The 25,527-nt window shown below is 49.8% G+C and overlaps 14 protein-coding genes across 14 annotated transcripts; 7 read left to right on the top strand and 7 right to left on the bottom strand.

Moving 5' to 3' along the window:
* Window positions 1–2,003: 2,003 nt before the first annotated feature.
* Window positions 2,004–3,166, bottom strand: M438DRAFT_400799 (putative endo-polygalacturonase; the record flags this gene model as incomplete). Its single annotated transcript, XM_029909486.1, has 1 exon — window positions 2,004–3,166. The coding sequence occupies one exon, from the start codon at window positions 3,164–3,166 to the stop codon at window positions 2,129–2,131; it is 1,038 nt and encodes a 345-aa protein (XP_029755221.1). The 3' UTR covers window positions 2,004–2,128.
* Window positions 3,167–4,270: 1,104 nt separating this feature from the next.
* Window positions 4,271–5,965, bottom strand: M438DRAFT_349994 (uncharacterized protein). Its single transcript, XM_029906523.1, has one exon. It carries the CDS (start codon window positions 5,838–5,840, stop codon window positions 4,398–4,400), a length of 1,443 nt encoding a protein of 480 aa, XP_029755220.1. The 5' UTR covers window positions 5,841–5,965; the 3' UTR covers window positions 4,271–4,397.
* A 442-nt stretch (window positions 5,966–6,407) lies between these two features.
* Window positions 6,408–7,130, bottom strand: M438DRAFT_306925 (uncharacterized protein; the record flags this gene model as incomplete). Its single annotated transcript, XM_029902280.1, has 3 exons — window positions 6,408–6,791; window positions 6,846–6,961; window positions 7,014–7,130. Coding segments are annotated over 3 exons (467 nt in total), but the record flags the coding sequence as incomplete, so codon positions are not given.
* Window positions 7,131–7,384: 254 nt separating this feature from the next.
* On the top strand, window positions 7,385–9,365 carry M438DRAFT_328850 (uncharacterized protein). Its single transcript, XM_029903224.1, has 2 exons — window positions 7,385–8,598; window positions 8,650–9,365. Exons 1-2 carry the CDS (start codon window positions 7,519–7,521, stop codon window positions 9,190–9,192), a joined length of 1,623 nt encoding a protein of 540 aa, XP_029755218.1. The 5' UTR covers window positions 7,385–7,518; the 3' UTR covers window positions 9,193–9,365.
* Window positions 9,366–12,113: 2,748 nt separating this feature from the next.
* On the bottom strand, window positions 12,114–14,321 carry M438DRAFT_306919 (uncharacterized protein; the record flags this gene model as incomplete). The annotated part of the gene is made up of 1 exon (XM_029902279.1): window positions 12,114–14,321. One exon carries the CDS (start codon window positions 14,319–14,321, stop codon window positions 12,531–12,533), a length of 1,791 nt encoding a protein of 596 aa, XP_029755217.1. The 3' UTR covers window positions 12,114–12,530.
* Window positions 14,322–14,647: 326 nt separating this feature from the next.
* M438DRAFT_359958 (phytanoyl-CoA dioxygenase) lies at window positions 14,648–15,657 on the top strand (the record flags this gene model as incomplete). The annotated part of the gene is made up of 2 exons (XM_029907388.1): window positions 14,648–14,927; window positions 14,984–15,657. 2 exons carry the CDS (start codon window positions 14,648–14,650, stop codon window positions 15,655–15,657), a joined length of 954 nt encoding a protein of 317 aa, XP_029755216.1.
* A 78-nt stretch (window positions 15,658–15,735) lies between these two features.
* M438DRAFT_349990 (uncharacterized protein) lies at window positions 15,736–16,330 on the top strand. The gene is made up of 2 exons (XM_029906522.1): window positions 15,736–15,804; window positions 15,954–16,330. Exon 2 carries the CDS (start codon window positions 16,111–16,113, stop codon window positions 16,264–16,266), a length of 156 nt encoding a protein of 51 aa, XP_029755215.1. The 5' UTR covers window positions 15,736–15,804; window positions 15,954–16,110; the 3' UTR covers window positions 16,267–16,330.
* A 135-nt stretch (window positions 16,331–16,465) lies between these two features.
* M438DRAFT_340090 (uncharacterized protein) lies at window positions 16,466–18,135 on the bottom strand (the record flags this gene model as incomplete). Its single annotated transcript, XM_029904283.1, has 2 exons — window positions 16,466–16,677; window positions 16,728–18,135. The coding sequence occupies 2 exons, from the start codon at window positions 18,133–18,135 to the stop codon at window positions 16,466–16,468; spliced, it is 1,620 nt and encodes a 539-aa protein (XP_029755214.1).
* A 682-nt stretch (window positions 18,136–18,817) lies between these two features.
* M438DRAFT_359956 (uncharacterized protein) lies at window positions 18,818–19,465 on the top strand (the record flags this gene model as incomplete). The annotated part of the gene is made up of 3 exons (XM_029907387.1): window positions 18,818–19,133; window positions 19,229–19,321; window positions 19,398–19,465. The coding sequence occupies 3 exons, from the start codon at window positions 18,818–18,820 to the stop codon at window positions 19,463–19,465; spliced, it is 477 nt and encodes a 158-aa protein (XP_029755213.1).
* Window positions 19,466–19,538: 73 nt separating this feature from the next.
* On the bottom strand, window positions 19,539–21,044 carry M438DRAFT_378461 (DUF185-domain-containing protein; the record flags this gene model as incomplete). The annotated part of the gene is made up of 1 exon (XM_029908818.1): window positions 19,539–21,044. One exon carries the CDS (start codon window positions 21,042–21,044, stop codon window positions 19,539–19,541), a length of 1,506 nt encoding a protein of 501 aa, XP_029755212.1.
* A 185-nt stretch (window positions 21,045–21,229) lies between these two features.
* On the top strand, window positions 21,230–22,522 carry M438DRAFT_284526 (cysteine synthase 2; the record flags this gene model as incomplete). The annotated part of the gene is made up of 1 exon (XM_029901464.1): window positions 21,230–22,522. One exon carries the CDS (start codon window positions 21,230–21,232, stop codon window positions 22,520–22,522), a length of 1,293 nt encoding a protein of 430 aa, XP_029755211.1.
* Window positions 22,523–22,732: 210 nt separating this feature from the next.
* Window positions 22,733–23,990, bottom strand: M438DRAFT_153755 (uncharacterized protein). The gene has a single exon (XM_029898986.1). The coding sequence runs from the start codon at window positions 23,617–23,619 to the stop codon at window positions 22,942–22,944; it is 678 nt and encodes a 225-aa protein (XP_029755209.1). The 5' UTR covers window positions 23,620–23,990; the 3' UTR covers window positions 22,733–22,941.
* On the top strand, window positions 23,668–23,847 carry M438DRAFT_247188 (uncharacterized protein; the record flags this gene model as incomplete). Its single annotated transcript, XM_029899601.1, has 1 exon — window positions 23,668–23,847. A coding segment is annotated over one exon (180 nt), but the record flags the coding sequence as incomplete, so codon positions are not given.
* M438DRAFT_284486 (uncharacterized protein) lies at window positions 23,890–24,306 on the top strand (the record flags this gene model as incomplete). Its single annotated transcript, XM_029901460.1, has 1 exon — window positions 23,890–24,306. The coding sequence occupies one exon, from the start codon at window positions 23,890–23,892 to the stop codon at window positions 24,304–24,306; it is 417 nt and encodes a 138-aa protein (XP_029755208.1).
* Window positions 24,307–25,527: the final 1,221 nt, after the last annotated feature.

Raw genomic sequence — 25,527 nt, 5'->3', positions numbered from 1 at the left:
TAACTCTTCTACCACGTTCAAGTCTGCAAACTCACCGAAGCTAATTCCTGCTCCTTTCCTAAACCCCTGTTCGTTTCTTTGATCCTTTCATGCGCTTCCTCAACGACTGACAAGGTCACTATGTTTCTTTGACAGCATGCATGATGCAATAAAGAAGTTGCTGATCTTCGAGAGCATGGTGTTCCTTTTGCTTGGCCAACACTGCCAAGATATATATACCTTCAGCACGATCCTGGTCTTCAAGAGGTCAACCACGTTGCAGATGACTTGCCCAACCGACGAATCGGCTATCTCGCCCGACAATCAGTGGATCGCAGTATATACCAATGGCCTGGACGAAACCTGGGTTGACGTCGAACAAGGAGTACCAAGCGACATCGATCATAGTGCTTCCGAAGTCGCTAAAGGTGCTTCCACAGCCAGCCAAACCGCAGTCTCGCTCAGAACGCTCAGAAAATACTACTTGAAGGAGACATCGAAGGCTTGCCGTTGTTTGCAGATTTGTTTGCCAGCTCTGTCTTCGTGCCATCTCCTCCTGAAAATTCTGTACCTTTACATGCTCTACTCTTCCATGAAGAAGTGTTGGTTATTCAGCCCGGCTAGGTACTTCTATCACTGCTTTCGATGACAGTTGAGTGGGATCTCTAGATGAATGGCGTTTGGTTATATACCTTGTGCGTTTTCCGTGGTGGGCCCTTACCGAGGGTCAGGATGGTTTTTGCGTGCAGCCTTTGCAGGGTATATAGCTCGGTGATTTTTGCTTTTTGTAACGCATAGCAATACCCGATGAGAGTCTTTTCCATGCTCTTTCAGCGGCAGTCAGATGAGTGATAAACAGAATGTGAAGACTGTGCTCCGCGTCTCAGAGATCGAGGACGATACTCGCAATGCTGTTTTGAATATTTCGAAACGGACACGTCTCAAGAGCGAAACGGAAAAAAAAAGGAATGCAGTAAAAGACCGGAGGAAAACACTAGTGTGGCAATGACTTTGGCCCTTGCCATTCGCTGAGTAATCCTCACGCACAGTCGAGCGTACAGCTTGGCTTGAAATATGCTCTGTTGAAGTTATCAGAACCAGAAACACAACAATTGCCTATCCTATTGAGAAGTCAGAAAGTCTAGATTCAAGCGGCAGAGTAGTCGGGGTGTTGGAAGATACGGGTGTACGAATGGCATCTTATATACACACGCTCTTACGACAATATCTATGACTTAGCAGAAGATGCTGTTTGCTACAATCTCTTTCAATCGATGCATAGAGATCCGTTGTAACAGAAAATGCGTTAGATTGAAACTTCTCAAAGAGCACCAGCAAGCACGTAAAATATACCCACAAAGCACTTCGATAAACCTTGCTATGGCTTTCTGATACAAAGATCTTTGGTTATCATAAGAAGGAGGAAACTTTCTTGAATGCGAGGGGCCATTTACTTCCGCCGCATACGTATTTTCGGAACGAATACAGATTATCTCTATTCAAAGAATCCCGTCTCCCTCGCCCTTATGGTTCTTATACTTTCCACGTCTAGAAACGAAAGAGATGTCGTCTGAGTGCACCAGCCTTAGAAAGTTTAACCTTCACCCGATCCAAGATGTTGTTTATTCGGCCCTGGAGCATGTTTGGAAAAAGCTATGACAAAAGCATGTTCATTTAGGGGCTTCTTTGAGAGGTCTACGTTAGAAGGGTGTATGGATTTAATGAATTCTTTGTCTGCGACTGGAAAGAGAAAACCTCCAGGCCTTAGGTCTTTCTGTTCTCTAGATAAGAGTTTGACGGTCCAGGTGATCCGATAGTGCGTGCGGAGTTGATTGATAAAAGCATTCTTAAGCTAGCTGCGATTATCAAACTACCACATTCTTTACCAAGACTAGCCCTGATACAAGTAGGATGGGCAAAATCAAGGTCATCTAAACGAGGGAAGAAGAAAAAGTGGCAGAGATGTAGAGGTCAAGAAGACGCTCCGGAATAAATGTCAAGCTGTCAAGATAAGATTGCAGTCGAGTGACTTGAGAGGAGATGGGCAAGTAGCTATGAAAGAACTATCTAGCTTGGACTAAATCCAGTGATCAGCCATGGTGCTGATAGCAAGATACCATCCAACTCAAGCAACACAACTCGCCTCCGCTTAACAAGAAGCACCGCTAGGAACACCCTCACAATCACTGCTACTCTTACCACCGGTGATGTCAACACCACTCCAAGTCCAGTCACTGCAAGAAGCGCAAAGGATGTAAACCTCCTCAGCATCAGAGTCCACAGATCCAGTAACGCCATCGAAAGTGATATCAGTAATCGGGACGCCAGAAGTGGGTTTTCCAGTGGGCGATCCGTTTTCGTAATCCTGCTCGACAACGATACCATAGTCCGAGATGCCGGAAATCTTGTTGTTGGTGTAAGTGACATTCTTGACGGAACCGGTGGCGTCGTAGACGGTCTTGATGCGGAGGCCGTTGGCGGAGTTTGTGACGGTGTTGCCGGAGATGACGATGTTGGCGACGTCGTTGTCGTCGCGGCCGCCGACACTGCCGATGGAAATGCCGTGGCCGCCGGAACAAGTGTTATCGGAGAAAGTGATGCCGGTGCCTGAGTTGATGGCGAGGCAGTCGTCTTGGTTCTTGACAGTGCAGCCCTTGATGGTGACGTTTTCGGACTCGGAAACGTCAAAGGCGTCGGTGTTGTGGCCGCAAGCTTCGCCGTCGCAGTCAGTGGCATCTCCATCAGTGTTGTCGATGGTGATATCGGAGATGGTGAGGTCGGTGGCTTGGACGGAGAAGGCTTGGACGGGGGTGTTCTTGACGTTGAGGCCCTTGATGACGGAGTTGCCGGTCAAGGAGTGGGCGTAGAAGAACTTGGGCTTGGTCTTGCCGCCGTTGGTTCCTTCGCCGTCCCACCACTTGGCGCCGTTGCCGTCGATGGTGTGGCCTGAGGCACCTGTGATGGTGACACCTTTTCCGCCAGCACGGATCAGAGGGCCGGACCATTCAGAGTACTCAAAGGTGGTAGTACCAGCGAAGGTGATAGTGGCACCGTCGGCAGCGTCAGAGAGGTCGAGGGTCTCACCAGCTGGGACAGTGATGCCACTGAGAGTAACAGTAGAACAGTCGGCGATCTGATCGGCGACATCGTCGTAGGAGGTGAAAGTACAGCTACCACGCTTCTGCATAGCAGGAGCGGCAGCGACGAGGGAAGCGCCAAGAATGGCGGTGGAAAGGAAGTTGACCATGATGATGGATTGAGAAGAAAGTGTTGCTTTGGTGTGATGGAAAAGGCAAGAGATATTGAATGAAAGACTTGAGTTAGGACAGCCTGCTGACCAGAAGAGATGAAAAAGAGAGACGAAGGATGATGAACGAAAAGGGAGACTTTGGGAGGGAAGCCAACCACATATATAGGCACTTACAGCGAGTAGGGGCGACCAACTCTACAGTCCCACCGTGAGCAGTCCGAACATCCGATCCCAGTATGTTCATGCTTATAGATGAAACAAGAAGTAGTTGTCGTACCTCCAGCCCTAATTTCTTGAATCTGATCAAGAAGTCTTGTCGAAGCTTACCTGGTCGTAGATCATTGCTTGTGCATTTGCTCGCCGTCGGACAAAGTTTCCCCGATGTGACCGACAATGCTATTCGTCGACCACTATACAGTAGGAGGCGACCTGCAGCGCTATTCATCTCGAAGCCAATCTCAAAAGGCCGATTCGTGGGAGTTTTTGAGAATACACAGCACGTGTCGTCGAACCCCGCACGATGTCTGGCGCAAAGATCAAGCTTGGTTGCTAGGCGTTTCCAGTAATCGATTTTCCGCAATGTGCCGTCGGCAGCGGCGCGATACCCAGGGACCTGAAAATGTCGCTCCACAGTCGCCATCAAGTCCATGTTGCTAATTGATGCTGCACGCCTAAATCGAGGGCTCTTCCCATCAGAACATTGCAAGATTGGACAGTTTTCTACCACCAGCCAACTCCCATCTAGACTTCGGCACCTCATTGCCGGTGAAACCATGCCGAAGATGTTCAATAATACGGATCGTCCTTCGAATTGCCCAAAGATGTAAAAAAAGTAGGGCAAGAAAAACGCAAGCAGAAACAAAGCAGGAGACGTCGTCGTCACCCATCAAGTTTCAGAAAAAGTGCGCCGAATATTTTCCGTCGCGTGGGGTAAAGATCGGCGGGGGGTGGGTGCTTGAAACGACATCGCAGCGCAAAAGGTGAGCCGCGTACGCTTCCGATAGGATACTGTGACATGGGGAGGATGGTGAAACGAAAAAAGAGGTAATAATATCGATGGATGCATCTAATCTACAAGATCGATTTCCCATATTTCATCTTTCCTCCTTAGCCATCCAGTGGCATGATAACAATAACGTCCGTCATTTCTTCCCGCACGAACACACACTCAAGCAGCCCTGGCGGAATCGAGTCTGGTGCTCAATTGCTCAGGCGAAGGCTTTCCCGCCCTGGTGACAACAACAGCATCAACACTTCCAGCACGAATGATCTTGACAAAGGTAGGTGAGACTTCTGCGGCCATGAGCTCCAAACACTTCAGACCTTCTTCTGCGGAAAGAGGACTGCGCAAGGAGTTTTGGAGGTTCGATACGAGTGTTTTGGTGGAGAAGCTGGCTCTGGCGCGACCGGCGGCTAGGTTATCCAGGACGTCGACGATATCGGTGATGCGATCTAGAGCTGAGAGGCGGGCGAGTTGATCAGGAGTAGGGCCGTCTACTTTGTTGAGGTTTGCCGCTTGCTTGGCAAGGATGCGGTCAAGGAGGCTGCTTCCACGACTTGCGACTGCGGCGGCTGATTTCGCAGAGTTGTGGACAAGGGGTTTGCGGGAGGCCGATTCGGCTGCGCGGGCAGCTACTGCTCCTGCTTTCAAGTCTTGAAGGCGTTCTGCGCCCTTTGACATGTGAGTGTTTGTGCTGGCTGCGACTTGGCTCGTGATGACTTCGCATCTCGGAATGTGTGCCAAGAAGCCTTCGATGTTTGATCTTGCTGTTGGTGATGAGGCAGTCCATTCATTCCAGAGTGCTGACAAACGATCCTGGAAGAGTTGGGTCATCTCGGGTTGGTTGAAGTGGCCAGTCGTGCTCCTGTTGGACTCGAGAAGCTCAATGCAGAGGCTGCCTTCTCCATTGTCGGCCAGCTCGAAAGTGTCATTCTTTCCCAGGACACCGAGCATGATCTGAAAGTCGTGCTCCGTGACGGCTCTTTTCTTCCATGTTCTTGTAACATGTGGTAATAAGCTAGTAATGTACATTGGCGTGCCGAGGCCATTGTGAGAGGCGTAGAGGGATGTGCTGGAGAGGAAGGCTCTGAACAGCCGCGTCAACTCTTGTAGTTGAGGTGGAAGGTCGGTGGTGGGTAATGATGAGCCGAGGCTTCTGAAAGCGCGAGGTGTGAGAGGAGGTGTGTCGTAGACTGTTTCATCTTGTGTGGCCGGAGCAGAGGCAACATTGTCGATTATCAAGCGTTCGAAGAGTTTAGAGGCGCTCTTTGACGGTGTCTCTGCAGGTGTTGGTGGTAGAGCATTTCTGAATCTCTTGTTCTGTGGTGTTGTAACTTCCTCTTCCGTGTCTCTTGATCTCTTCTTTGACTGTGTCGTCGTTGTCTTCACTCCCTCCTCATGCCTCGTGATGTCCTTCTCGGGAGAAATGGTCGTATCGTTTGTTGTTGATGATAATGTATCAATGGTGACTGGATCTAATATCTTGCGCTTCTTCGCACTCTTGTCGACAGGCTGGCTCTTCGTAACGCGTCCAAAGCTCTTGATATTCTGGTTGGTGTTCTGTTTGCTGGTGTCGGGGCTGATGGCCTTGCGTTTTCTGGTGACAGGCATGATAGTGAATATGGTATGATATGCTCGATTGATGATGAAATGGCGTGAATGGGGTATGATGGTATCAAGCAATGGTAATATTCAATGCATCTATATCGATAAAGGATGATCAAAACAAAGGGACGTGGTTGCGGTGGCCCGGTGATGCGCATCTTTTCGTGTTTGATGCGCGATCGCGTAAAGTGTTGCCAAGCGTTCGGCGATCATCTTCGACGAAGCCAGGGTCATACCAACTACAACCAATTTTTGATCACCATCGACTGTATAGAGCCGCCCAACACATCTGATACTCTCCAAATCAATTCAATGTGTTGTTTGTATATCAGAAGATGGCTTGGAGTAGCATGATTCTTGTTATATTGCTCTCATGACTTGCTAGGTACTAATTCATGTTTCTTCACAGGCTTTCCCTGCACTACGTCCAAAGAACAACGCATCTCAAATCCGCTGTTTTCAACACACGCATGATCGTAAGTCGACACAAGTCAGGATCATGGTCATAGAAGGTGTGCCTATTTTCAAGACCTTGAGGGACATTGAAATAATGACAGAGAAAGACACGTAACAGGATGAAAGTGGTAGGATTATTATTCAACTGTCATTCCGCAACTGGCGGTGGGGTTTCTTTGATAATATTATACAATCGCTGAAGTGCTTGAAGAGAAAAGTTCATGCCATCCGAGACTCATTTGCAAAGTTGTTTAGCAAGCAAGCAGTTTACTTGCCGCCGAACCAGCTGGACAAACCGCTCTTGGCCTTCTCAGCGTTGACCTCGGCCGAAGCCTTTGCGTTGGCGGCGGCATCACCGACCTTCTTGTCAAAGGTGTCAACGGCGCTGTTAAACTCCTTGTTGGCCTCCTTTGAGTACTTGTTGATGTTCTTCTCGGCGTCGGCGCGGTAGGTCTCGAACTTGGCGTCAAACTCGCGGGTCTTGTCGCGGGCGTCCTTGACCTGAAGGTGGTGTTAGGAATTGATCGTGGATAAACAAAGCTTCCATAAACTTACAGCGCCATCAATCTTCTGGCCAATCTGCTCGCCGTAGACCTTTGCCTCGGTCTTGAGCTCCTTGGCGCGGCCGGGCAGCTCATCTCTTGCTGCTGATGAGAGGCGGGCGGCGTCGTCTGTGAGCAATGTTAGTAGCTGCAGCTGAAGTCATACAGCTGAGATACATACGCTCAATCTGCTTCTCGGCGACCTTGGGGCTACCGCCAGCTCTGTACATGTAGTATCCACCGAAGGTGGCGGCACCGAGGCCGGCGATGAGGGGAAGACGGGATCTGGCAGCCATTGCGGAGGTGTTGTGTGGTGGGGGAGGTTGTTTGAGAGGGTTGAAGAAGTGGTTGATTGGTTGTAGAAGATGAATTGTGTGAGAAGAAGATTGAAGAGGCAGGAGCGGCAGTATTTGTTTGACTCTCTTTGCAGAAACAGGGAGAGCTCCAAGCAAAGAGAGTTCGGCGTGACGCAATATGACGTATGATTGGTTCGAGAGGCGCACATCTCCCGTCTCCGCAATGATCGACGCCTCGACCTGCCCGTTGCAATCGCAGACTCGGTGATCGCGACTCGCATCGCAGAAGGCGCAGAGCTGCCACGACACTTGACAGCTCAACAAAGGCAACAAAGCCATGTCGGCCTCCCTCTTGCATCTTTACCCCGGGAATGGCGATACCTGAGAACCATGTCGCAACAAGATCCGTCGTCCGCCCTCACCTCCCGAGACAGCTCGGCCACCCTGCCTGGCGCAACAACTCCGCAGCTGCCTTCGCGTAGGCACACAGCGCAGCAGATTACCCTCGTCGATCGCACAAACCCCGATCGCCCCGAGATACAGAATCCTGGTGAAGTCCAATACGACGACGACATCACCCCTGAGAATGCTTCTCTGTCTAGAAGATGGACCAAGCAGTCGCTGCAAGGCCACGCCCATTCATTGCAGGGCTCGGTACAGAACCGCATGACATCGCGCAAATATCGAAATTATCGTGAAGGAAGATTTATCGGTCCTGAGGACCCAGATAACCCTTGCTCGGCCGACGAACTCTCGAGCAGTACGACCAATCCTGGCAAGGTTGCACGTGGGAAGAACAGAGTACGGGGACTGTTGGGAGCTAAGAAACAAATGAAGCTGGCGTTGGAAGAGGATGCTGTCATTGATGTCTTGTACGAAAACCAACGAGGCTGGTGGTTCTTTGGCATCCCGCATTTCTCTTCAAAGACACTACTTAACTTTGACCCAAAGCCATGGTTGAATGGTCACAAGAAAACAAGCCCCGTCAACATTACAAACGCTCAAGTCCCAGATCCCAGTTGGGAATGGGCTTGGAAGTCTTGGTATGTCGACATGTCGCGCGACGTCGACGAAGAAGGCTGGGAATACTCGTTCTGGTTCAGTGATGGCACAGCATGGCACGGCACACATCCCTGGGGATACTCATGGGTCAGACGAAGAAGATGGCTGCGGAAACGTGTGCGGAAACAGCCACAGCAGGGCGCCCAACAAGGTCATGCCTTCACCTCGGAATACTTTACCATCCATCGCCCCAAGGCCGAAAGCAGATCTAGCAGTTTTGTCTTTGACAGCGTGGCCAGACAGAATCTGGCCACAGCGGAACACTACCTGGAAGACCCTGAAGATGTTCGAGATATTGCATCTCTCCTGAACAGCTTAAAGAGAGCTGCGATTGACAGGGAAAAGATCGTTCTCGTGCGACACTTCATCGACAATGGTGGTGATGACCTGCACTACCTTGGCGAGCAGGTCAGTTTCCTTCTTGGCTCTTTCCCCCATCGAGTGCTAACAACATTCTAGATGGAAACGATAATGGCTCTTTGCATATTCCAAAACTCCCGCCGTTACATCCTGACAATGCTTTCCGAAAAACTCACAGCCGCCGAAAAGTCCCGCGACGAACACACAGCCCACGACGAAGAAGTTTCAGCCCAAGAACAGCAAAAGATTACGAATCTGGAAGCCGCAGTCGGAGCAGCAGACGAACAAGTCAAACGCCTCGAATACTGGAGCGACGTCCGCGACATGGCCCGCTCAGGCATCACCTCCTTCGCCACCGACGAAGACAAATGGGGCTATTCTCGCTGGCGCGGACTAGACAGCTCAGGCCCCGAAGCAGATTCCCAAAGCACGGCCAAGGAAAAAGGCAAAAGTTGGAAACAGGTCAAGAAGGAAGTCGACACTCAACTCAAACCCAAGGATAGCAAGATTGATGCGCCGAATGGGGACAAGAAGGAACTTAGGGTTGGAGAACGACTTGTGGAGTCGAGTGAGGAGGGTAATTATACCACTGCTGCTGAAGATGTTGGACCCAAGGATAAGGGAAAGCAGAGGGCTGAGTGATTTCTTTTGTGTGCGATTTTTCTCCTCCATTGCATTGCATCACATCGCTTTCTTGATCCTTGTTTCCACTTTTGTACAGTAATACCACGTCTTGGCCATATGTCGCTTGCGAAACACATTGTAGTCACAACAAGAGATCATTGCTGCCTTTATCTCACAGTCAAGTCCTTTGCCATCCCCAATCGCTTCTGCACAACTTCCTGCCCAACTCCCATTTTCCATCCCTTACCACACGCCTTGTTCCTTTTCCAGCTGTCATCTTCCCCATCCTTCGACATCCATCATGCAAAACTTTCGCTGCTAGCCTTCCCACTCTTCCAACCCCCTTTCCGATTCCATGTCGTCAAGCGAAAATATACACGATATCCTACTTGATTTATTCCATCATCTAATAGAAACGTCTGTATATATATTACTTTTGATTGCTCTTTTCGTATACATACTTCTAGACGATCATCTGTTTTATTCTTACTTTTATCGAGGGTGAGAGGTTAGCGTCAGTGTCACATATACGGCAAAACCCCGGAATTCTTAGGGTGGAAATGTAGCACTTTATCCCAACGTCCCGCGCTCCTATTCTCAAGCTAGGTACCCGTTTTTGTATATTTGGGTTTCGCCATTTTCTTGTGGGGTTTTCTTTTTATGCGTTTGAAATAGGACGAGCAAAGAGGTGAATGACAAATGATAGGATAGGGTAAGGAGATTGGATTTTTTTTGTTGGCTGGTTTTGGACTGTTTAGATCAGATGGAGATGGAGATGGAAAAGGAGCGTGGTTTTCATAATGGAGATGGGATTTTTTGCAGGTATTTGGGATAGAGCGGTGAGGGGGGAAGGATAAGGATGCTCTCCGTGCATGTCTCGAGATATCTGAAGGAGTTTTGCGTTTTGATATGTACGTTTGAGACCAGTGGCAGTGAGCGGAGTTGGAAGGAAGGAATGTTGTGGTAAGTTCAAGAACTTCTTTGTTCGCCGTTCGCCTTTGCTTGCTGCTTTTGACCTCTCTTATTCACGGTGCTGGACGGATGCGTCACTGTCAAAATGCAGCTAGGTTTTCGAATCGGTCTAGATGGCCTTTGAGAGTAAGGGGGAAGAGGACTCTCAGCGTACAGTTAAACAGACTCGAATATGTTGTTGCATCTCGACAACATTGAAAAAGTATGCTGCGGCAACAGAGAGACGTTTCAGGCGAGATTGTAAAAGCACAGCACAATGAAATGCTGGGTATAATGCTTGTAAGTTCAGATTCTCGCTTTGGTTTGATTGGACTTGTTGACCTTGTTGTCTTTTCTTGACTGCTTCCTGGGTATTTTTCGGGGGTATTGGAGTTGCCTTTGGTAGTCGGAGCCATTTGGTGTATTGTGAGGATGTCTTGAGGAGATGTTGATAGTCTCGTGTGGAAGGTCTTGATTGGAGGAGGTACTAGAAAGAATTGAGCCATCCTGGTCTGCTCCTGCTTGTACGCTCTAGGCGGACCCAGATCTGTGGTTTCATCAGCCTGAGTCAGCACCCATCTATTCTATGCAGTCCTGTCCGGCGATTTATCGCACTTGGTGCACGACTTCGTGCTGACGGGCAGATCGAGGATGTCGCACTTTATGTGCATTAGGCGACATCTGTCGCAGCCGATCCTCAATTTGTTCTTTGTGGCTTTGTTGACGTTTTGGTGATCGCCCTCAGGTGAGGATCTAGCCGGGGGATCGTTGTCAACATCATCAGAGCCACCGGACGGGAGGCGGGACCGGTGTCTGGCCTTCTGAGAACTGTGCTACGATCACGGTAGACCCGGGTTGCGGGCAGGGGTGGACGAGAGCGACGAGCACCACGCTCTTGTCCAGTGCTGTAGGCGAGAGCATGAAATGAGTGGGCAAAAGGATCAAGGACGGACTGATAGGTGTGGCCAGTAGCGGGGCCATAGCCATTCAGCATGTGGTTGTACCAAGCCATCTTACATGCCACCGCTCAGGCCACCATTGTTCATCTGGTTGGTATAGTCTTTGTGTTGGGGTAACCAGGCTGATTCATGCTGGATTGTTTGCTATCTTGTCGACAATGCAGCGAGAGCACTAGGTCTGACGGCGTGTAGAGAAGCAGATAATGAGGGCTGCGCGCTGAGAGTAGAAATGGTCGAGGAAGTGTTGCTAGGACCGGCGACCACAGCATAGTTGGAAGGCATGGATACCTGGCCAGTGCTGGTAGAGTGATCGGAGGCAAATGGATCGTCTTGTGAGTACATTTGCTCAGCTATGCGAAAGCCCGCTGCACCCAATCTCCTTTCTCAATAATCACGAAACACACTCGAATTTCTTGTTGAATGATAGCAGAAAGCAAAATAAAAGAGACGCTTGTTCAGAGGAGCAATCTGACCTTGCGGGCACCCGAGACGTGCAGAGAATCTACCAAAGATCTTGAGCAGGTCTGTGATACCCTTTGCCACAATTTCATCTCCGAGACGCGATACTCGTGGATGTAGGAGAGGTTGGAAGCTAACGAGCAAGCGCCACGCAATGGAGATATCAAGAAGGATCAAAGACCTGACCGCTCTCTTGAACTCTTGCAGCTTAGCGTTGAAGTGCCTGTCTTTCTCGTTCGGGAAGAACTTTTAGTGCCAGATCCTCTGGAACCTTACAGGTTTCAGCACACGCCATGGACTAGTAATGCTCGTTGGTCACTAGAGAGGTCAGTGAATACACCCGAAATCCTTTTCAAAATCTCGCATCAATGTCCTGAACACCGAACCAATGGCCTTTAGCCAGCCAAGAAAATCCTAGATGGTAGCAAGGCGTCTGCGTCCTCCGACTGGTCAAACATTGTACAGTATCTGTGCTGACTGTGACCAAACACTTCGACCCGCGATCGCATCTCTGGCAGTTATTCGGCAGTGAAGTTTTTCCACGCGATCTTACAGATTGTGAATAGAGCTGAGGAGGTCAATGATACATTGTCATAGATACTATTTCTTGACTAAACCCTGACAAGCAAGCTTTTCCACGAAAGGATCTGTGACAGTAATAGCAAATTTCCCGCAAAAAGATCTGTGACAGTAATAGCAATAATTGATCGAGAATCACGAAGTATCACTGACCTGATTGATCGTACCACGTGTTCGGTCTCCTCCCGAAGCAAGATTTGGAGGTGAATAGGCACGCTTCATCTATAATCCATCCATGCTGTGGAAGAGACAGTTTCGAAGCTGGGCAGGTTTAGGAAATAGATTGGAACGTAGGTCATATACCCGAGCAAGAATGCTAGGTGCAATGCGGGTAAAAGAAGTGAAAGGATGATGAGCGGGTAAACTAAATAGCCCGTTTGAAACCCCACAAAAGCAAGTGCAGACCCATCAATGGCGTCTAAGTTTCTGATAGCCACTCATCCTCGCCTTGACGATGCGATTGGCGACGAACAGCACCACCGCAACGGCAGCCAGCACGCCAAGGAAAGAAACCGAGACCCCACTCAATGGCACCATCTGCGTGACCCTACTGACCAAGCCAGCAGCCCAGAGATCCACAATATCTGTTTTGCCCAAGACATGGCCATCTGAATCCAATGCCTCAACAATGAAATACCTCATAGACTCTTTGTCAAAGTCCTCAGGGAAGGGGATCTCAGTCTCGAAACCAGTTTTGTCGGCTGTTGCAACCACTTTGCCAGCTTCCCCATCGAGCAAGAAGCGCAGTTGCCAACTCTCAACCTCAGTCGCGCCATTCCAACTCACAAACACCGAGGTCTTCGCGATGCCAGGGACAGAAGAAGGAGGATAAGAAGGTTGGCCAGTCCAGTGATACTTCAAAGCGGTATAACTCTGCACATGTCCTTTGCCAAATGCGTTTTCTGTGGTGATTCGAGAATCACACAGCAATGTGCCGTCGGCTAGATATTCGGTACAGACGCCTGTGTAGCCGAAACCTATCAAGACGTGAGGGTCCGAATCTGCAGTGAGGTTCGAGGTCACGAGTTGCATGCTTCCTTGGCTGATTGAGGGGATGTGCAAAGGGTGTTCGTAGGATTTGACGAGTTTGGCTGTCAGAGGGGCATTGGTGGAGACTCCTTGGGAAGGATAAGTGAGCTCGATCAAGATGCCTCTGGCAGGACGTGAGTCAATCCCATTGTCGAAGGCGGAAAGCAACTGTTTGGTAATGCCGTCCTTGTGCTTTGCAACTCCGTGATCCGAAATTTCCTTGGCAAGCAATTTCGGGAAAATAGTCAGAGGGTGAAAGCGAGCGAGATGTTGGTAAGCCATGTTCGTCGCTTGACCATTACTCAAGTCAGAGAAGGAGTTACGCTTGCCGCCAAGAACCCAGATGATCTCGCCGGTTTTGCCATTGATGTAGGTGATTGAGGAGGTAAAGCGGGCGGAGACGAGGTAATTGCCTAGATGGTCTTTTTCCACACTGTTGATGTGATACCAATCGTATGGATGATCAGTAGTGTAGCCATCTCCGCCAAGAGGAGCGTAGGACTCGTTGAGGTTGTGATGTTTTGAAGCACGCCATTCGTAGACCAACTCTTGGTTCGCAATGTCGAATTCCTGGAATAGGCAATCCCAGATCCAGACGGTGTCTTTGATCTTGAAGACACCGGGCTGGTTGAGAGGGTAGATCTGGTAGAAGGTGACCAGGGCAGTGCCTTCAGGTGTGATGGTCAACTCATGTAAGTCTGCACGTAGATTGTTGACACCCCTAATGCTGGCTATTTCCTCGTACTTGTTGTTGAGGACGTAAAAGTAGCCCTCTCCATGACCTCCGACAGCGTCATCGCCGACCCAGTAAGTCAAGACCTTTTCTCCTTTGTACTCTTGGACTTTCAAGTTGTATGGTTGACCCTTGACGGTATGCGACCAGATGAGCTCGCCGTGATTGTCCAGGATAGTGACGGCAGGGTTCGGCACACGGAAGCCACGAGGAGCGAGGAAGATGTAATTGTCGTCATAACATTGCGGCGAGTGGACAGCTTTTCTCACGGCAGGAGAAGTGATGTTGGCCGAGCGGTACGACTTGAAGGGGTATGACCCATATTTGGACTCCCAGACGTTTGCATCGACAGTCAAGGGATTGTATTCTCGACCGACGTCGTTGGCAACGACTATAGCGGTAAGCAGGTATATCAAGGAGAGCGGTCCGAGAATCATGGGCGCATTGTGCTGAATGAAGCAAGGCTGCCGGTCTACCGTGATACGAGGACGCGACGCTTTTCGGAAGAATAAAAGGATATAAAAGAAGAATAAATCAGCAAAAGGTTATCGGAAAAAGCGGGGGCTTATCGGAGTGCGGGCGAGTGGAGAGCCAATGGGGAGCATGATGAAGCACATCATCCAACAACTGCCCGACCGACAAGTCCTGGCTGTCTTGTTGTTTTCACTTGTCCTCTCCATCTAGACCCGTCTCTCCGTCGTCGTCCTCTTCAACATCACTGTCAACCTGCCCTCCAGCCATCACGAAGGCTACAACACACACAATGCCTGCGCGCATCTCGCCACCTCCCGCAGCCAACGGCAGCACGGGTTTGACCAAGGAACAGCTCGACTTCTGGAATACGAATGGCTACCTCCTGATACCTGATGCTCTGAGCCCGGAGACGACAAAGTCATTACTCGAAGAGGCTTATACCATGCTTGATGGCTTCTCACTCGATGACCATCCCATGACCAAGTTCAGCACCGGCGAGCAGAGTGATCATGTCGGCGACGACTATTTCCTCGAGTCCGGCGACAAAGTCCGTTTCTTCTTTGAAGAAGGTGTGTTCTTACTATCCCTCTCACTCCTTGGCACACGTACTGATTCACCCCCAAAGACGCCTTCGACACTGACGGCACCCTCACAAAACCCAAAGCCAAAGCCATCAACAAGATCGGCCACTACCTCCACGGCCTAAACCCCAAATACCGCGCCTCCTCCCTCTCCACCGCCAACGCCGCAATCGCCAAAGACCTCGGCTTCACAGATCCCCGAATCCTGCAATCCATGATCATCTGCAAGCAACCCGAAATTGGCGGCCGCGTTCCTCCCCATCAAGATTCCACTTTCCTCCACACCGATCCTCCTTCCGCCGTCGGCTTCTGGTATGCCCTCGAGGACGCAACTGCAGAAAACGGCTGCCTTTCTTTCGCAGCTGGATCACATCGTCGCGCTCCCATCCGCAGTCGCTTTGTCAGAAAGTATGAAGAGGACGGTACAACACCCACACCAAGCGGCACCGGATTCTCGGAGAACGAGGCTTCACAATGGCCCGCTGGTCTGCAAGAAGACACTGAAGTCAAGAAGGAAGTCTACGAGCTCGGTGAAGTCAAAGCCGGCACTCTGGTTTTGATACATGGAAACCTCTTGCACAAGTCGGAGAAAAACACGAGTATGAAGGGCAGAATGATCTATACTTTCCATTGCATCGAGGGTGGGAATGACTATGATGACAGGAACTGGTTACAACCTCCCGCCGAAGGTTTCTCCAAGCTCAACATGCAGTCATAACCACGAGGCCTGCCTGCTTATTCATCAAGATAGGCAGGTAAGATGAAGGGACATTCTTGTTCTTTGCACGCGAGACTCCTTTGATGCTACATACATCTTTTTGTCTTTTCTTCTTTTTCTTCGAGGACCTCGTCTTCCACACTTGACGTTAGTGACCAAACTCTCCTTATTCTCGCTCATTCTCCCACATTCAGGAAAGTGCAAAGGGTGTAATCAAAACCCAGCCCATGATCTCACTTTACCTCACAATTCGCATCTAGGCTCGCACATAGCGTAAAGCTTATGTTTTATACCAGCCCCTCTAGTAGCAAACAACCCCCCCTATCGCCAAGAAATCCTGGTGAGCGGACCATATATCTCAGAATCCGTGTGTCTTTTCTGCCATGCAAAAAAAAGGGGATTTACTACGGCAAATGTGCCTATAATCTCCTTCTATAGGATTATACCTCCACCATGCCCCTGCCTTGCATGTGCATTTTGACAGTGGCTGATTTAAGAGTTATGCGCCCTGGCTCGCGGAAAAACTTCTCCAAACACTACTTTGGTTCAGTGCTCTGCTCTTTCTGGGAGATTTTGGGACTTGCAGAACTTTTTTGGTTAATGTTTTGATATCTATCAACACCATTTTCATATTTTCTAACCTCTTTTGACCTCGAGTTGTTGGAGAAAANAAGTCTTGTCATAGCCAAGTTGTCGCCAGGCGAGATCTTTCTCGACCGCCAGACGGAAAGAAGAAATGAAGGGGTGTTTGGCGGTGTAAGTTTGATGGGCCAGGAGGTCAGATTGGAGGATTGTGGGGAGAGGGGGTTTAGAAGGTCGAATTGGTGATGGTGATGGTGAGGTTTCCGTGGTTTCCTGGGTGAGAGGATCCATCGGTGAAATCGGTGATGTTTGTGATGTCGGTGGCGGAGTTGATGTGTTGGTCATGTTGGAAGTTGCGTAATCCGGTGACACTTCTGTAGGGCACGGTTCTGACTTCCAAGATGTGATTGGTATCGTTCCATCGATCCCCACAGCGACCTTTGCAGCAAGTGCCTCGAAGCGTAAATGTCGGCTCATTCCCTTTTTACCGCCAGTCTTGACTCTCTCGACACCCGACCCATCCACTATGACATCCTTCCTGCTCTCCGCAGGCAAAGCCTCTGCAAAATTCTTTTGCATCTTCTTCATAAAGCCATGTGACACATTTCCTGTGAGGCATGCATGTCTCCACACGACGCGTAGAGTGTTATACGCTCTGCATTTCCAAGCGACCAGTGCGAATTGGTCGAAAGTGTCGCGATCAGGGGTCAGGTCCGTGATTGTAGCTTCCAGAGCGCGGACGGAGAAGGCCAAATCGCGGTATTGCGCGGCAGCACCGAGGAGAATATGCGTGGTGACCAGGTTCGGTTTGCGGTCTCTGTCGCCCAGCATCCGCACCATATGCAAACAATCCTCCAAGTTCCCAGATTCGATTAGTGAAGTGAGGATTTGATTGCAGGCCCGCGTGTCCAGCCATTCCTTACCTTCCCACAGTTTATCGTAGTGGTCGATAAAGTCAAAGATGGATTCTCCTCTGGCCAGCCATTCGGCGGCATCCCTTTGGGCTGTGATGTTGGCTATTGCGATTCTGGATGCTGGAGAGTCAAGCAGATGGCGAGACCGCATGGTGTTGATGACATACTTCACATTCCTCGGACTGAACTTTTGGATCAGATACAGCAAGGATGTCCAAGTCGTGACATCGGGTGCGACATTCCTGTCTGTCATCATGCGAAGGAGGAAGTTGTAAGAATGTAGGTCTAGTGCTTCAGAGGCGGAGTGGAGGAGGACGTTGAAGATTGCTGGGTTTGCCAGAATAAGAGATAGAGTTGGGGTGGCTTTTGAACGAATATCGATGAGGTCAAGGATGCGGCGAACTTCGGGAATTTTGCGGTGTTGGGTGAGGTACTGGAGGATTTTGACTGTGGCGTGCATGGAGGCGCAGGGGATGATTTTGGGATCCACGTAGAGAGATGTCAAGCGCTCTGTGACAAGATCGATATGTGGTTGCGATAGTGGTGTTTCAGATGGTTTTTGGTGGCGAAGAGGAGGTGTGGTCGAATTGACGAGATCTTCGACGTAGCCAGCGAAATTAGGAATAGACCAGATCTTCGGTTCTCGGACCTTCGATAACTCTTTCGAGGCCGTACGGCGGCTACTCCAAACAGAACGAGGAGCAGCTTTCGTCATTGGAATAGACGTAGCAGTAGTCGTGTAACTACCCATACTGCCCTTGTCGTTCAAATCCTTATCACTCTCCAGCTGCACAGCTCGATCAAGAATCCCCTTGGCCAGCCTGATACTCAACACAGTCCCCGAGATCTCCAGGGCCGAAAATCTATCATCCTCATGCCCATCGCTTCTGGAAATTTGGACATGACATCCAGTATGCAGATAGACGTCCAGAAAAAGTTGTGAAATGTTGCCGGGATAGAAGCCTCGCATGCCTTGTGGCATTTCCAGTCTCGCCAGCTGTTTGACATGATGCCGCGCATCTTCCAGAGTGTGTTTACGGATTAAAGCCAACGGAGTACGCCAATCATGTGCGTAAAAGGTCTTTTCGCGCAACTCCCTCCGTTTCGTCTCTTTCAATCGTCGGATCTCCGGTGCTCGCTTGACAGAACCCGGTACGCGCCTGACGAAGCGCTCTCCTTGTGATTTGCCATCCGATTTCGTGTCCTCTGTTTGTACATTCCCTAGCTCTTTCTGCCCCTCAACATCCCGTTGCCGTGTCGCAGGCACATCTCCGGGGATTGTCGCACGCTCAACCTCCACAGCAGCACTCTCGACGGAAAACCAGCGCGGGTAGAGAAAAGGCAGCGGCTCATGTGGCGGAAATAGTCGCGGCCATTTCAGGCGTGTTATACGTGGCGGCATTCGCTCCTTTGCTGCATATCAAATAAAAGATTGGTTTTCGTAGGCACGTCGCCAGCGCAGCCAGACATTCATGCTTTCGGAGGTTCTGATCTTTCTCCGCAAATCGCATGGCCCGATGTTTATCCGGCTGGACACCTTGATCGCGACTTCCCTTTCGAGATCCCATGGGAGGATTAAAGGTTCTCGGAAACATCAGAATCACATCTCTTCGCTTGATCCTCCGTCCCAAACCTAGATTACACACCTCCCTCAACACGCACCAATGGATCCAAACCCCGACACCCCCAACACAACCCCAACCCCAGGTCTCTTCCGCTACGTCCTCGGCTTCCTCCTCGTAGGCGCAGCATGGGGCCTCACAACCCCCTTTATGCGCCGCGCCGCCGTCGCTTCCTCATCTACCGCAAAACCTGACTCTCGCGCTTGGATCGATCATCCCAATACGCCCTGGCTGAAAGCAAAGGTTTGGGGTGTGTTGTATGGTGTGTGGGATGTGCTGAGGAATCCGGCGTATGCTGTACCGTTGGTCATCAATCTGACGGGGAGTGTGTGGTTTTTTTTGTTGATTGGGCAGGCTGGTGAGTTTTTGGTTGCATGTGTTTTGTCGATATGCTCGTGATTGAGATCAAGAGGAATTGGATGTGTGCATGGATGGCTGATTCTCGTGCATTAGAACTCAGTCTCACGGTGCCGATTACGAATTCGCTTGCTTTCTTATTCACGGTGCTGGGAGAGTGGTGGGCGGAGAAGAAGGTCATTACGAAAGGTATGTTTCATGACATCTCTCTAGGACTTGTTCTGTGCTCAGATCTGAGGTGGATGCTAATTCGGTTCAATTGTAGATACGTGGGTTGGTATGGCTCTCGTCCTGGGAGGTATCGGCCTTTGCGTGCATTCCAAGAACACTTGAAGGACAGTAATCAAGCGTGGCATCGCATAGCTTCATTTTCAAGTATATACAATGAGGTTGCTTTCTTCCCGTCCTAGACAGTAATCATCACACTGGCATTCTTATACCAACTCAACAGAGGGTTTTCTCCATTTCTGGTTTGCGTATCCTCCACATACGCCCATCTCTTGAAAAAGTCCTCATGCTTCATTACCCGTGTGAGTTTTCCAGTGATGGCGCGGTAAATAGCTTCGTTGACCGCAAAATCAGTGGGGAAGAGAATATCGAAGAAACCTTGATGGACCAGTGGTGTGGTGACAGGAACCATTCTTCGTTGATAGCGAGTCTGCACAACCGGCGCATTGACACCTTCCACCGCGTCCGGCAGAGCGTGGAAGTCGCTAGTGACCAACTTGTGCGCTGGAAAGTACTTGTGCAGAATGTCGAAAAAGTGCATCAGGCGTGTAGGGATGTATTCTGGGGTCGACAAGTTTGGAGAAAATGGCAGTTTGCTCTTCAATTTTCGGAGCATGGCTGGAGAATTGCGCAAAGGGTGGTTATAGGCAAAGGAACTGCATGCAGCATCCCTCACCCTCAAAAATCTGGAGGCAACAGGATCGATGTCCCTAGAGTAGAATTCGTAGAAATCGCCATTTGCATCGATCAAGGCGGATCCTTGGAGTGGTTCTTCGGTGATTGGGTCATAACGAATAACGTCATGGGCAAAATTGTCGAAGACCTCCATGGCGAGGAAAAAACAGGGAGAGGCTTCATAGATATCCCAGTCGAAGATTGATTTATTGATGATGGAGACCTTGTCTGCGTGACCTTTTGCTTGGGCGTTTCTCATGAGTTGATTGCCTTGGATGGACGCAAGAGCAGAGGAGACTTCGATGACGCGGAAGCGAGTGCGAGCGTAGACTTCTGGGTCCGTTTGGCGGATGTAGTCGAGGATGTTCATCATGAGTGTTCCGTTACCGGCACCCATTTCGTAGATGAGAAGGTCGTGGTAGGGGTATAGCTGCAACTTGTAATTTGCGACCAGGTGTCTTGCGATGGCTTCTCCATAGTAAGGACGGAAGAGTTCGGTAGGAGTATGCCATAGTTGGCGAGTCTCGTTGTATACTTTTGCATCTAGTTGATCCTCGAAGTCATTGTAGCGTTGGCCATATTCGCGGTAGAAGGATTGTTCGTCGGGAAGTTGGTTGAAGTCGAAGGGTTCACCAGGAGTCCAGATGACGACGTGTTTGCTGAAGTAGCCGTATTGTGGGTTGTAGAGAGAGTCTTCGATGAAGTCGCGCATCAGCATGCGCACTCGTCGTGGTCGTTCCTTTCTTGCGCGAAGGCCATCGGATGTGACTTGGGGGTATCTCTTGTATTCTTCTAGCTTGTCCGGAGGGAAGGCAAGATTGCGTTGTTGCCAGTTGCTCTCAATCTTGCTCTCTTCCTTCTTGCGACCCTGGTAGTTGGGGCTTGTGTATTGCTTCTCGGAGCTGTAGAGCCGGCGAGGGGCATGGCGAAGTTGACGACCGAGACATGTTCGGCACGGACGATGTTGAAAAAGCTGCTTGAACAGCTGCGACACGGCGGCAGACTCCATTGCTTGATGAACAACAGGCAGGAACGACGGTCGGTCAAGAAAGACGAACAAGCTTCTTGGACGCTCAACATGTGGCTGTGCGGATGCGGCCGTGGCTGAAAGCTGTGGCTGCTCTTTCCCGACACTGACGCAACTTCCTCCAAACTTCAAACGAACATTCCATTCCAGCATGTGACAATGTCCAAATGTCGCTCGATCAGCACACGAAACTTTACCTGAGTCTGGCCTTCGCTGCCGGTATCCTGATCACTCTCGGATACAAAGACTTCTACCCCGATCTCGAACGTCGCTATCATGATGGCCTACGAAACAATCGAGTGCGCCGCCGTTCAAGCACGCAGGTCTCGCTGAAAGTCGATGAACCTCAAGACGACTCTCCTGCCGCTCCTCTACCGGCCGCTGCTATCCGTGAAGGTATTGAGGGTGGCATTGGCAACACCCCACTGATTCGCATCAAATCCTTGTCTGACGCCACAGGCTGCGACATTTTAGGAAAAGCAGAGTTCCTCAATGCCGCTGGAAACTCGCCCAAAGACAGAGTCGCCTTATCCATGATTCAGATGGCCGAGGCCGAAGGTTTCTTGACACCAAACTCGGGCGACAAGGTCTATGAGGGAACTGTTGGAAGCACTGGCATCTCACTAGCTGCCATCTGTCGCGCAAGAGGTTATACTGCACACATCTGCATGCCAGATGATATTGCCGCTGAGAAGTCGGATCTGCTTTTGAAGCTCGGTGCTGTCGTTGAACGTGTTCGACCTGCTTCTATCGTAGACAAAGGCCAATTCGTCAACATGGCTCGCGCTCGTGCTCAACAACACACCGCTGATCCTGATCAGAAAGGTCGAGGTTTCTTCGCCGACCAGTTCGAGAACCCCGCAAACTATCTTGCCCATCTCCACGGAACTGGTCCTGAGATCTTTGAGCAGACTGCCGGTCGGCTCGATGCTTTTGTCGCTGGTGCAGGCACTGGTGGCACAATCTCTGGTTGTGCTTTGTATCTCAAGCCTCGCCTGCCAAACATGAAAGTAGTGCTAGCAGATCCTCAAGGCAGCGGTCTCTACAACAGAGTGAAGCACGGTGTCATGTTCTCACCAACAGAGAAAGAAGGTACTCGTCGTCGCCATCAAGTTGACAGTATAGTCGAAGGCATCGGTGTGAACCGCGTGACTCACAACTTCGAAGCTGGAAGAGAGTTGGTTGATGATGCTGTCCGCGTTACTGATGATCAAGCCATGATGATGGCTCGTTGGCTGGTCGAACGCGACGGACTGTTCGTGGGTAGTTCCTCGGCTGTCAACTGTGTCGCTGCTGTCAAGACTGCTATGGAGCTGGGACCGGGACATCGCGTTGTCACTATCCTTTGCGACTCTGGTACTCGCCATCTCTCCAAGTTCTGGAAAAAGGCTGGTACTATTGGTGGAAACAATGAGATGACCATGGATGATATCTTGAACCCCAAAGTTTTGGACCCGTGATCCTGAGGCATCTTCCTGCCTGAGCTACTGTCAGCCACGATGATGACAACGTTGAGTACATTTGCGATGGTTGTCTCACTTTTGCACCCGTCCATCTATTCTCTCCCCTACTTGAGAATTCTTTTTCTTCCTGAAATCAAGTCATCCATCTTACACTTTTCAGTACTTGTCGTCGCAATTCACAAACTTCAAGATGATAGCAGCAACGACAGCGTCTCCAAACTTCCAACATCTCTACGATAATCCCTTCCTCTCCGATGTCACTCTTAGCTTCGGCGACCACCTGATCAAGGCACACAAAGCTATTCTCATTGGATATTCGAAAGTGTTCCTAGCAGCATTCACAAGCAAACTGCCAACCACCACAGAGGGTGTCTACGAGATTGAGGGCCATGACTCTGATCTCGTCCTCGACATGATCAAACACATTTACGGCTTTCCCGAATGGACCATCTTGCCGCCGCTTCCTGAAGAAAAAGCTCGCATCTACTATCTTCAAGACATGTTCCTTCTTGCCAACGAATACGAGGTCGCGACCTTGAGTGCATTGGTCGCTGGAAATTTTGGCGAAATGCTTCAGGACTTCCGTGTGGACTGTTATGTTCACTATGGTCGCGAGGGAAGAGGCTGCAGATACCTAGATACCTCGAGCAGCCGTAATATATCCATGGTTGTTCGTGAGGTAGCCGAGCTATATCACGACAACAACATTGCGGATAAGTCGCTGATGCATGGCGTTCTTGACGCTCTGCTCGATATAGGTCCAGGCTATGAATGGCTGGAGGACTGTCTGCAGATAACGGATCTTCTGCAAGGTATGGATGAATTCCTCGCGGAATTGATCTCACGCTCGAGAGGGTAGTTACAGTCATTTTCATTATTTGACACCAGTCACGGAGTCGGTGAGGTTCTGGTTGCCAAGGCCCATACAGCGAAGCTACGCACAATGTGCGCACGTTTGCGTTTGCAATCACTGTTTGGGAAAGAGCAGTGCGGGGCTTCTTGCCGATACACAGTCTTTCAGTTCCTTTTCTCGTCTTATAGCCCTCTCTTTTCCTGCCTTTCTTCATTTCTTCGATACTACAGCCAGCCATCATTACTCAGCAGAAATGACCTTGCCAACAACTGGTGGCGTTCTTGCTCGCTATCCACATCTTCACGACAGCTACAATGACCAGAAACTATCCGACATTGTCCTTTGCTTCGGCGACGACAAGATTTACGCTCATAAAATCATCTTGAAGGGTGTATCCGGAGTCTTTCACACAGCATTCAACAGCCAGCTGCCGGTTGCAACTCAAGATACCTATCAAGTTGAGGGCTACTCAGGCACCACCGTCCATGCTATGCTTCAGCATATCTACGGCATGACCCTCACAAGCAAACCAACGGACATTACTGCTGGTAATGAGCTTGACCACCTTTTTGATGTCTACCTCATCGGCAACGAGTATCAAATTTCGTCACTCTGCGAAGCCGCCGCCGAACGTGTAGTCAAACTCATGGAACCATGTACTCTGGATCGCCCTTTTGGAAGGAGATTTTCCGCCGAAGGGGAGACGGTTCGAGCCATCATCACCAAGACAGCAGAGCTCTACAGCTTCCATGAACTCGCATACACATCACTGCTCGATGCAGTCATCAAGGCGCTCTTTCATAAATTCCCCAGCATGGACTCGCTAGAACGGCTCCTCGAAATCTCTGCCCTTCTGGAAAAACCTGAGAAGTTCAGCGCACGCCTGATAAGATGCTTCTCTCGAGGTAAAAGCTATCAAGGCTCATAGCTATAGGCTCTTAAAGCCAAAAGGTGTTCTGTTGTCTCCTACGCAAATCCAAAAAATGAAAATTCCATGCTCTTGTATTTGCAGATACATAGTCAACCTTACCTTGAAGACCATCAGTCCCGATTCTAGAATAACCCTTGTCATTCGTTCACGCTACCGCATCATGTCCTCGCGCTTTAGATTCCTAGTGAGGAACAGTCTGACCATCTCTTTGAGGTTTTCCACATCGCCAACGAGTACCAAGTGCCCTCTCTCGCCGAGGCCGCTACCGCACTGATTGTAGACCCGATGTTCGGATGCAAGCTCCATCCTTCCACGGGCTAATTTCGCAGTCTTTGGGTGAAAAATGTGTTCACGAGGATCATTGCAAGAACAGCCGAGCTCTACATACAACACAATGTTGTCAACAAGTCATTGCTGGACAGAGTTGTAAAAGTTGGTCTCGAGATGACGGGGTCTATCGAAGGTCTGGAGAGGGCCGCGTCTATCTCGAGCATCATTGAGCCTCTGGACGTTTTAGTGGACGGCTGCTACGACATTCGGTGGTTGGGAAAGGATTCTGAGTGATGTGCTCTAGGTGACCGATCATGGCTGGGCAACACAAAAGCTGCCATGTCTTCTGATAACTAGAGCTGGGACTGGATGGATATCCAAATGGATATCCAATGGATATGAGGTTGGATATAGGTTAGATATGGATATGACCCTATATCTAGTCCAGTCCAAATCTAGTTGGATATCTAGTCTAGTGTCTTGGCAGGCCCAATTAGGCAAGGTGACTGCTAAGAAACCTATGACTTAATAGACACCTTGCCCTCAGAAAAACCAACTTATTTTGTACAAGTTACAAAAAAACTACCTTTCTACCCGAGCCTCGATGACGCATACGAGACTAATGTAATAGGGTCTAAACCCACATATTTCGTCGAATAGGAGCTTTTGGTTGTCTCCGGATCTTACGAATCCGCCAAGAACCTACCACTTCCTTCCCCTTTCGGCAGTTAAAAAGTTGTAACCCCCTACTCTAACTGTTAGAGCAGCGTGTTATAACTTTCGATCCCTACCTTCCAAAAGGAGTAATTAAACTTGTTTAAAACAACATGGTTAGAGATTTAGTAAGGTGTCTAATGCAAAATAGAAGAACCCTGCCGTAACTCGAACTATAGCAAATTCTTGTTACCTAATGCAGTAATATCTAATAGATATAACTAGATATAACTA

The sequence above is a fragment of the Aureobasidium pullulans genome, assembly GCF_000721785.1.
Source record: "Aureobasidium pullulans EXF-150 unplaced genomic scaffold scaffold_37, whole genome shotgun sequence".
Taxonomy (NCBI): Eukaryota; Fungi; Ascomycota; class Dothideomycetes; order Dothideales; family Saccotheciaceae; genus Aureobasidium; species Aureobasidium pullulans.
The sequence above is the reverse complement of the archived record's forward strand: the minus strand, read 5'-3'. Positions and strand labels throughout refer to the sequence as shown.

Excerpts from the sequence above, each read along its gene's own strand:
- M438DRAFT_349994 (XM_029906523.1), bottom strand. The coding sequence starts at position 5,840 with ATGCCTGTCACCAGAAAACGCAAGGCCATCAGCCCCGACACCAGCAAA.
- M438DRAFT_328850 (XM_029903224.1), top strand. The coding sequence starts at position 7,519 with ATGTCGCAACAAGATCCGTCGTCCGCCCTCACCTCCCGAGACAGCTCG. Across the intron at positions 8,599-8,649 it reads TGCACTACCTTGGCGAGCAG|ATGGAAACGATAATGGCTCT; the intron begins GTCAGTTTCCTT and ends ACAACATTCTAG.
- M438DRAFT_349990 (XM_029906522.1), top strand. The coding sequence starts at position 16,111 with ATGCCCCTGCCTTGCATGTGCATTTTGACAGTGGCTGATTTAAGAGTT.
- M438DRAFT_153755 (XM_029898986.1), bottom strand. The coding sequence starts at position 23,619 with ATGATGGCTGGCTGTAGTATCGAAGAAATGAAGAAAGGCAGGAAAAGA.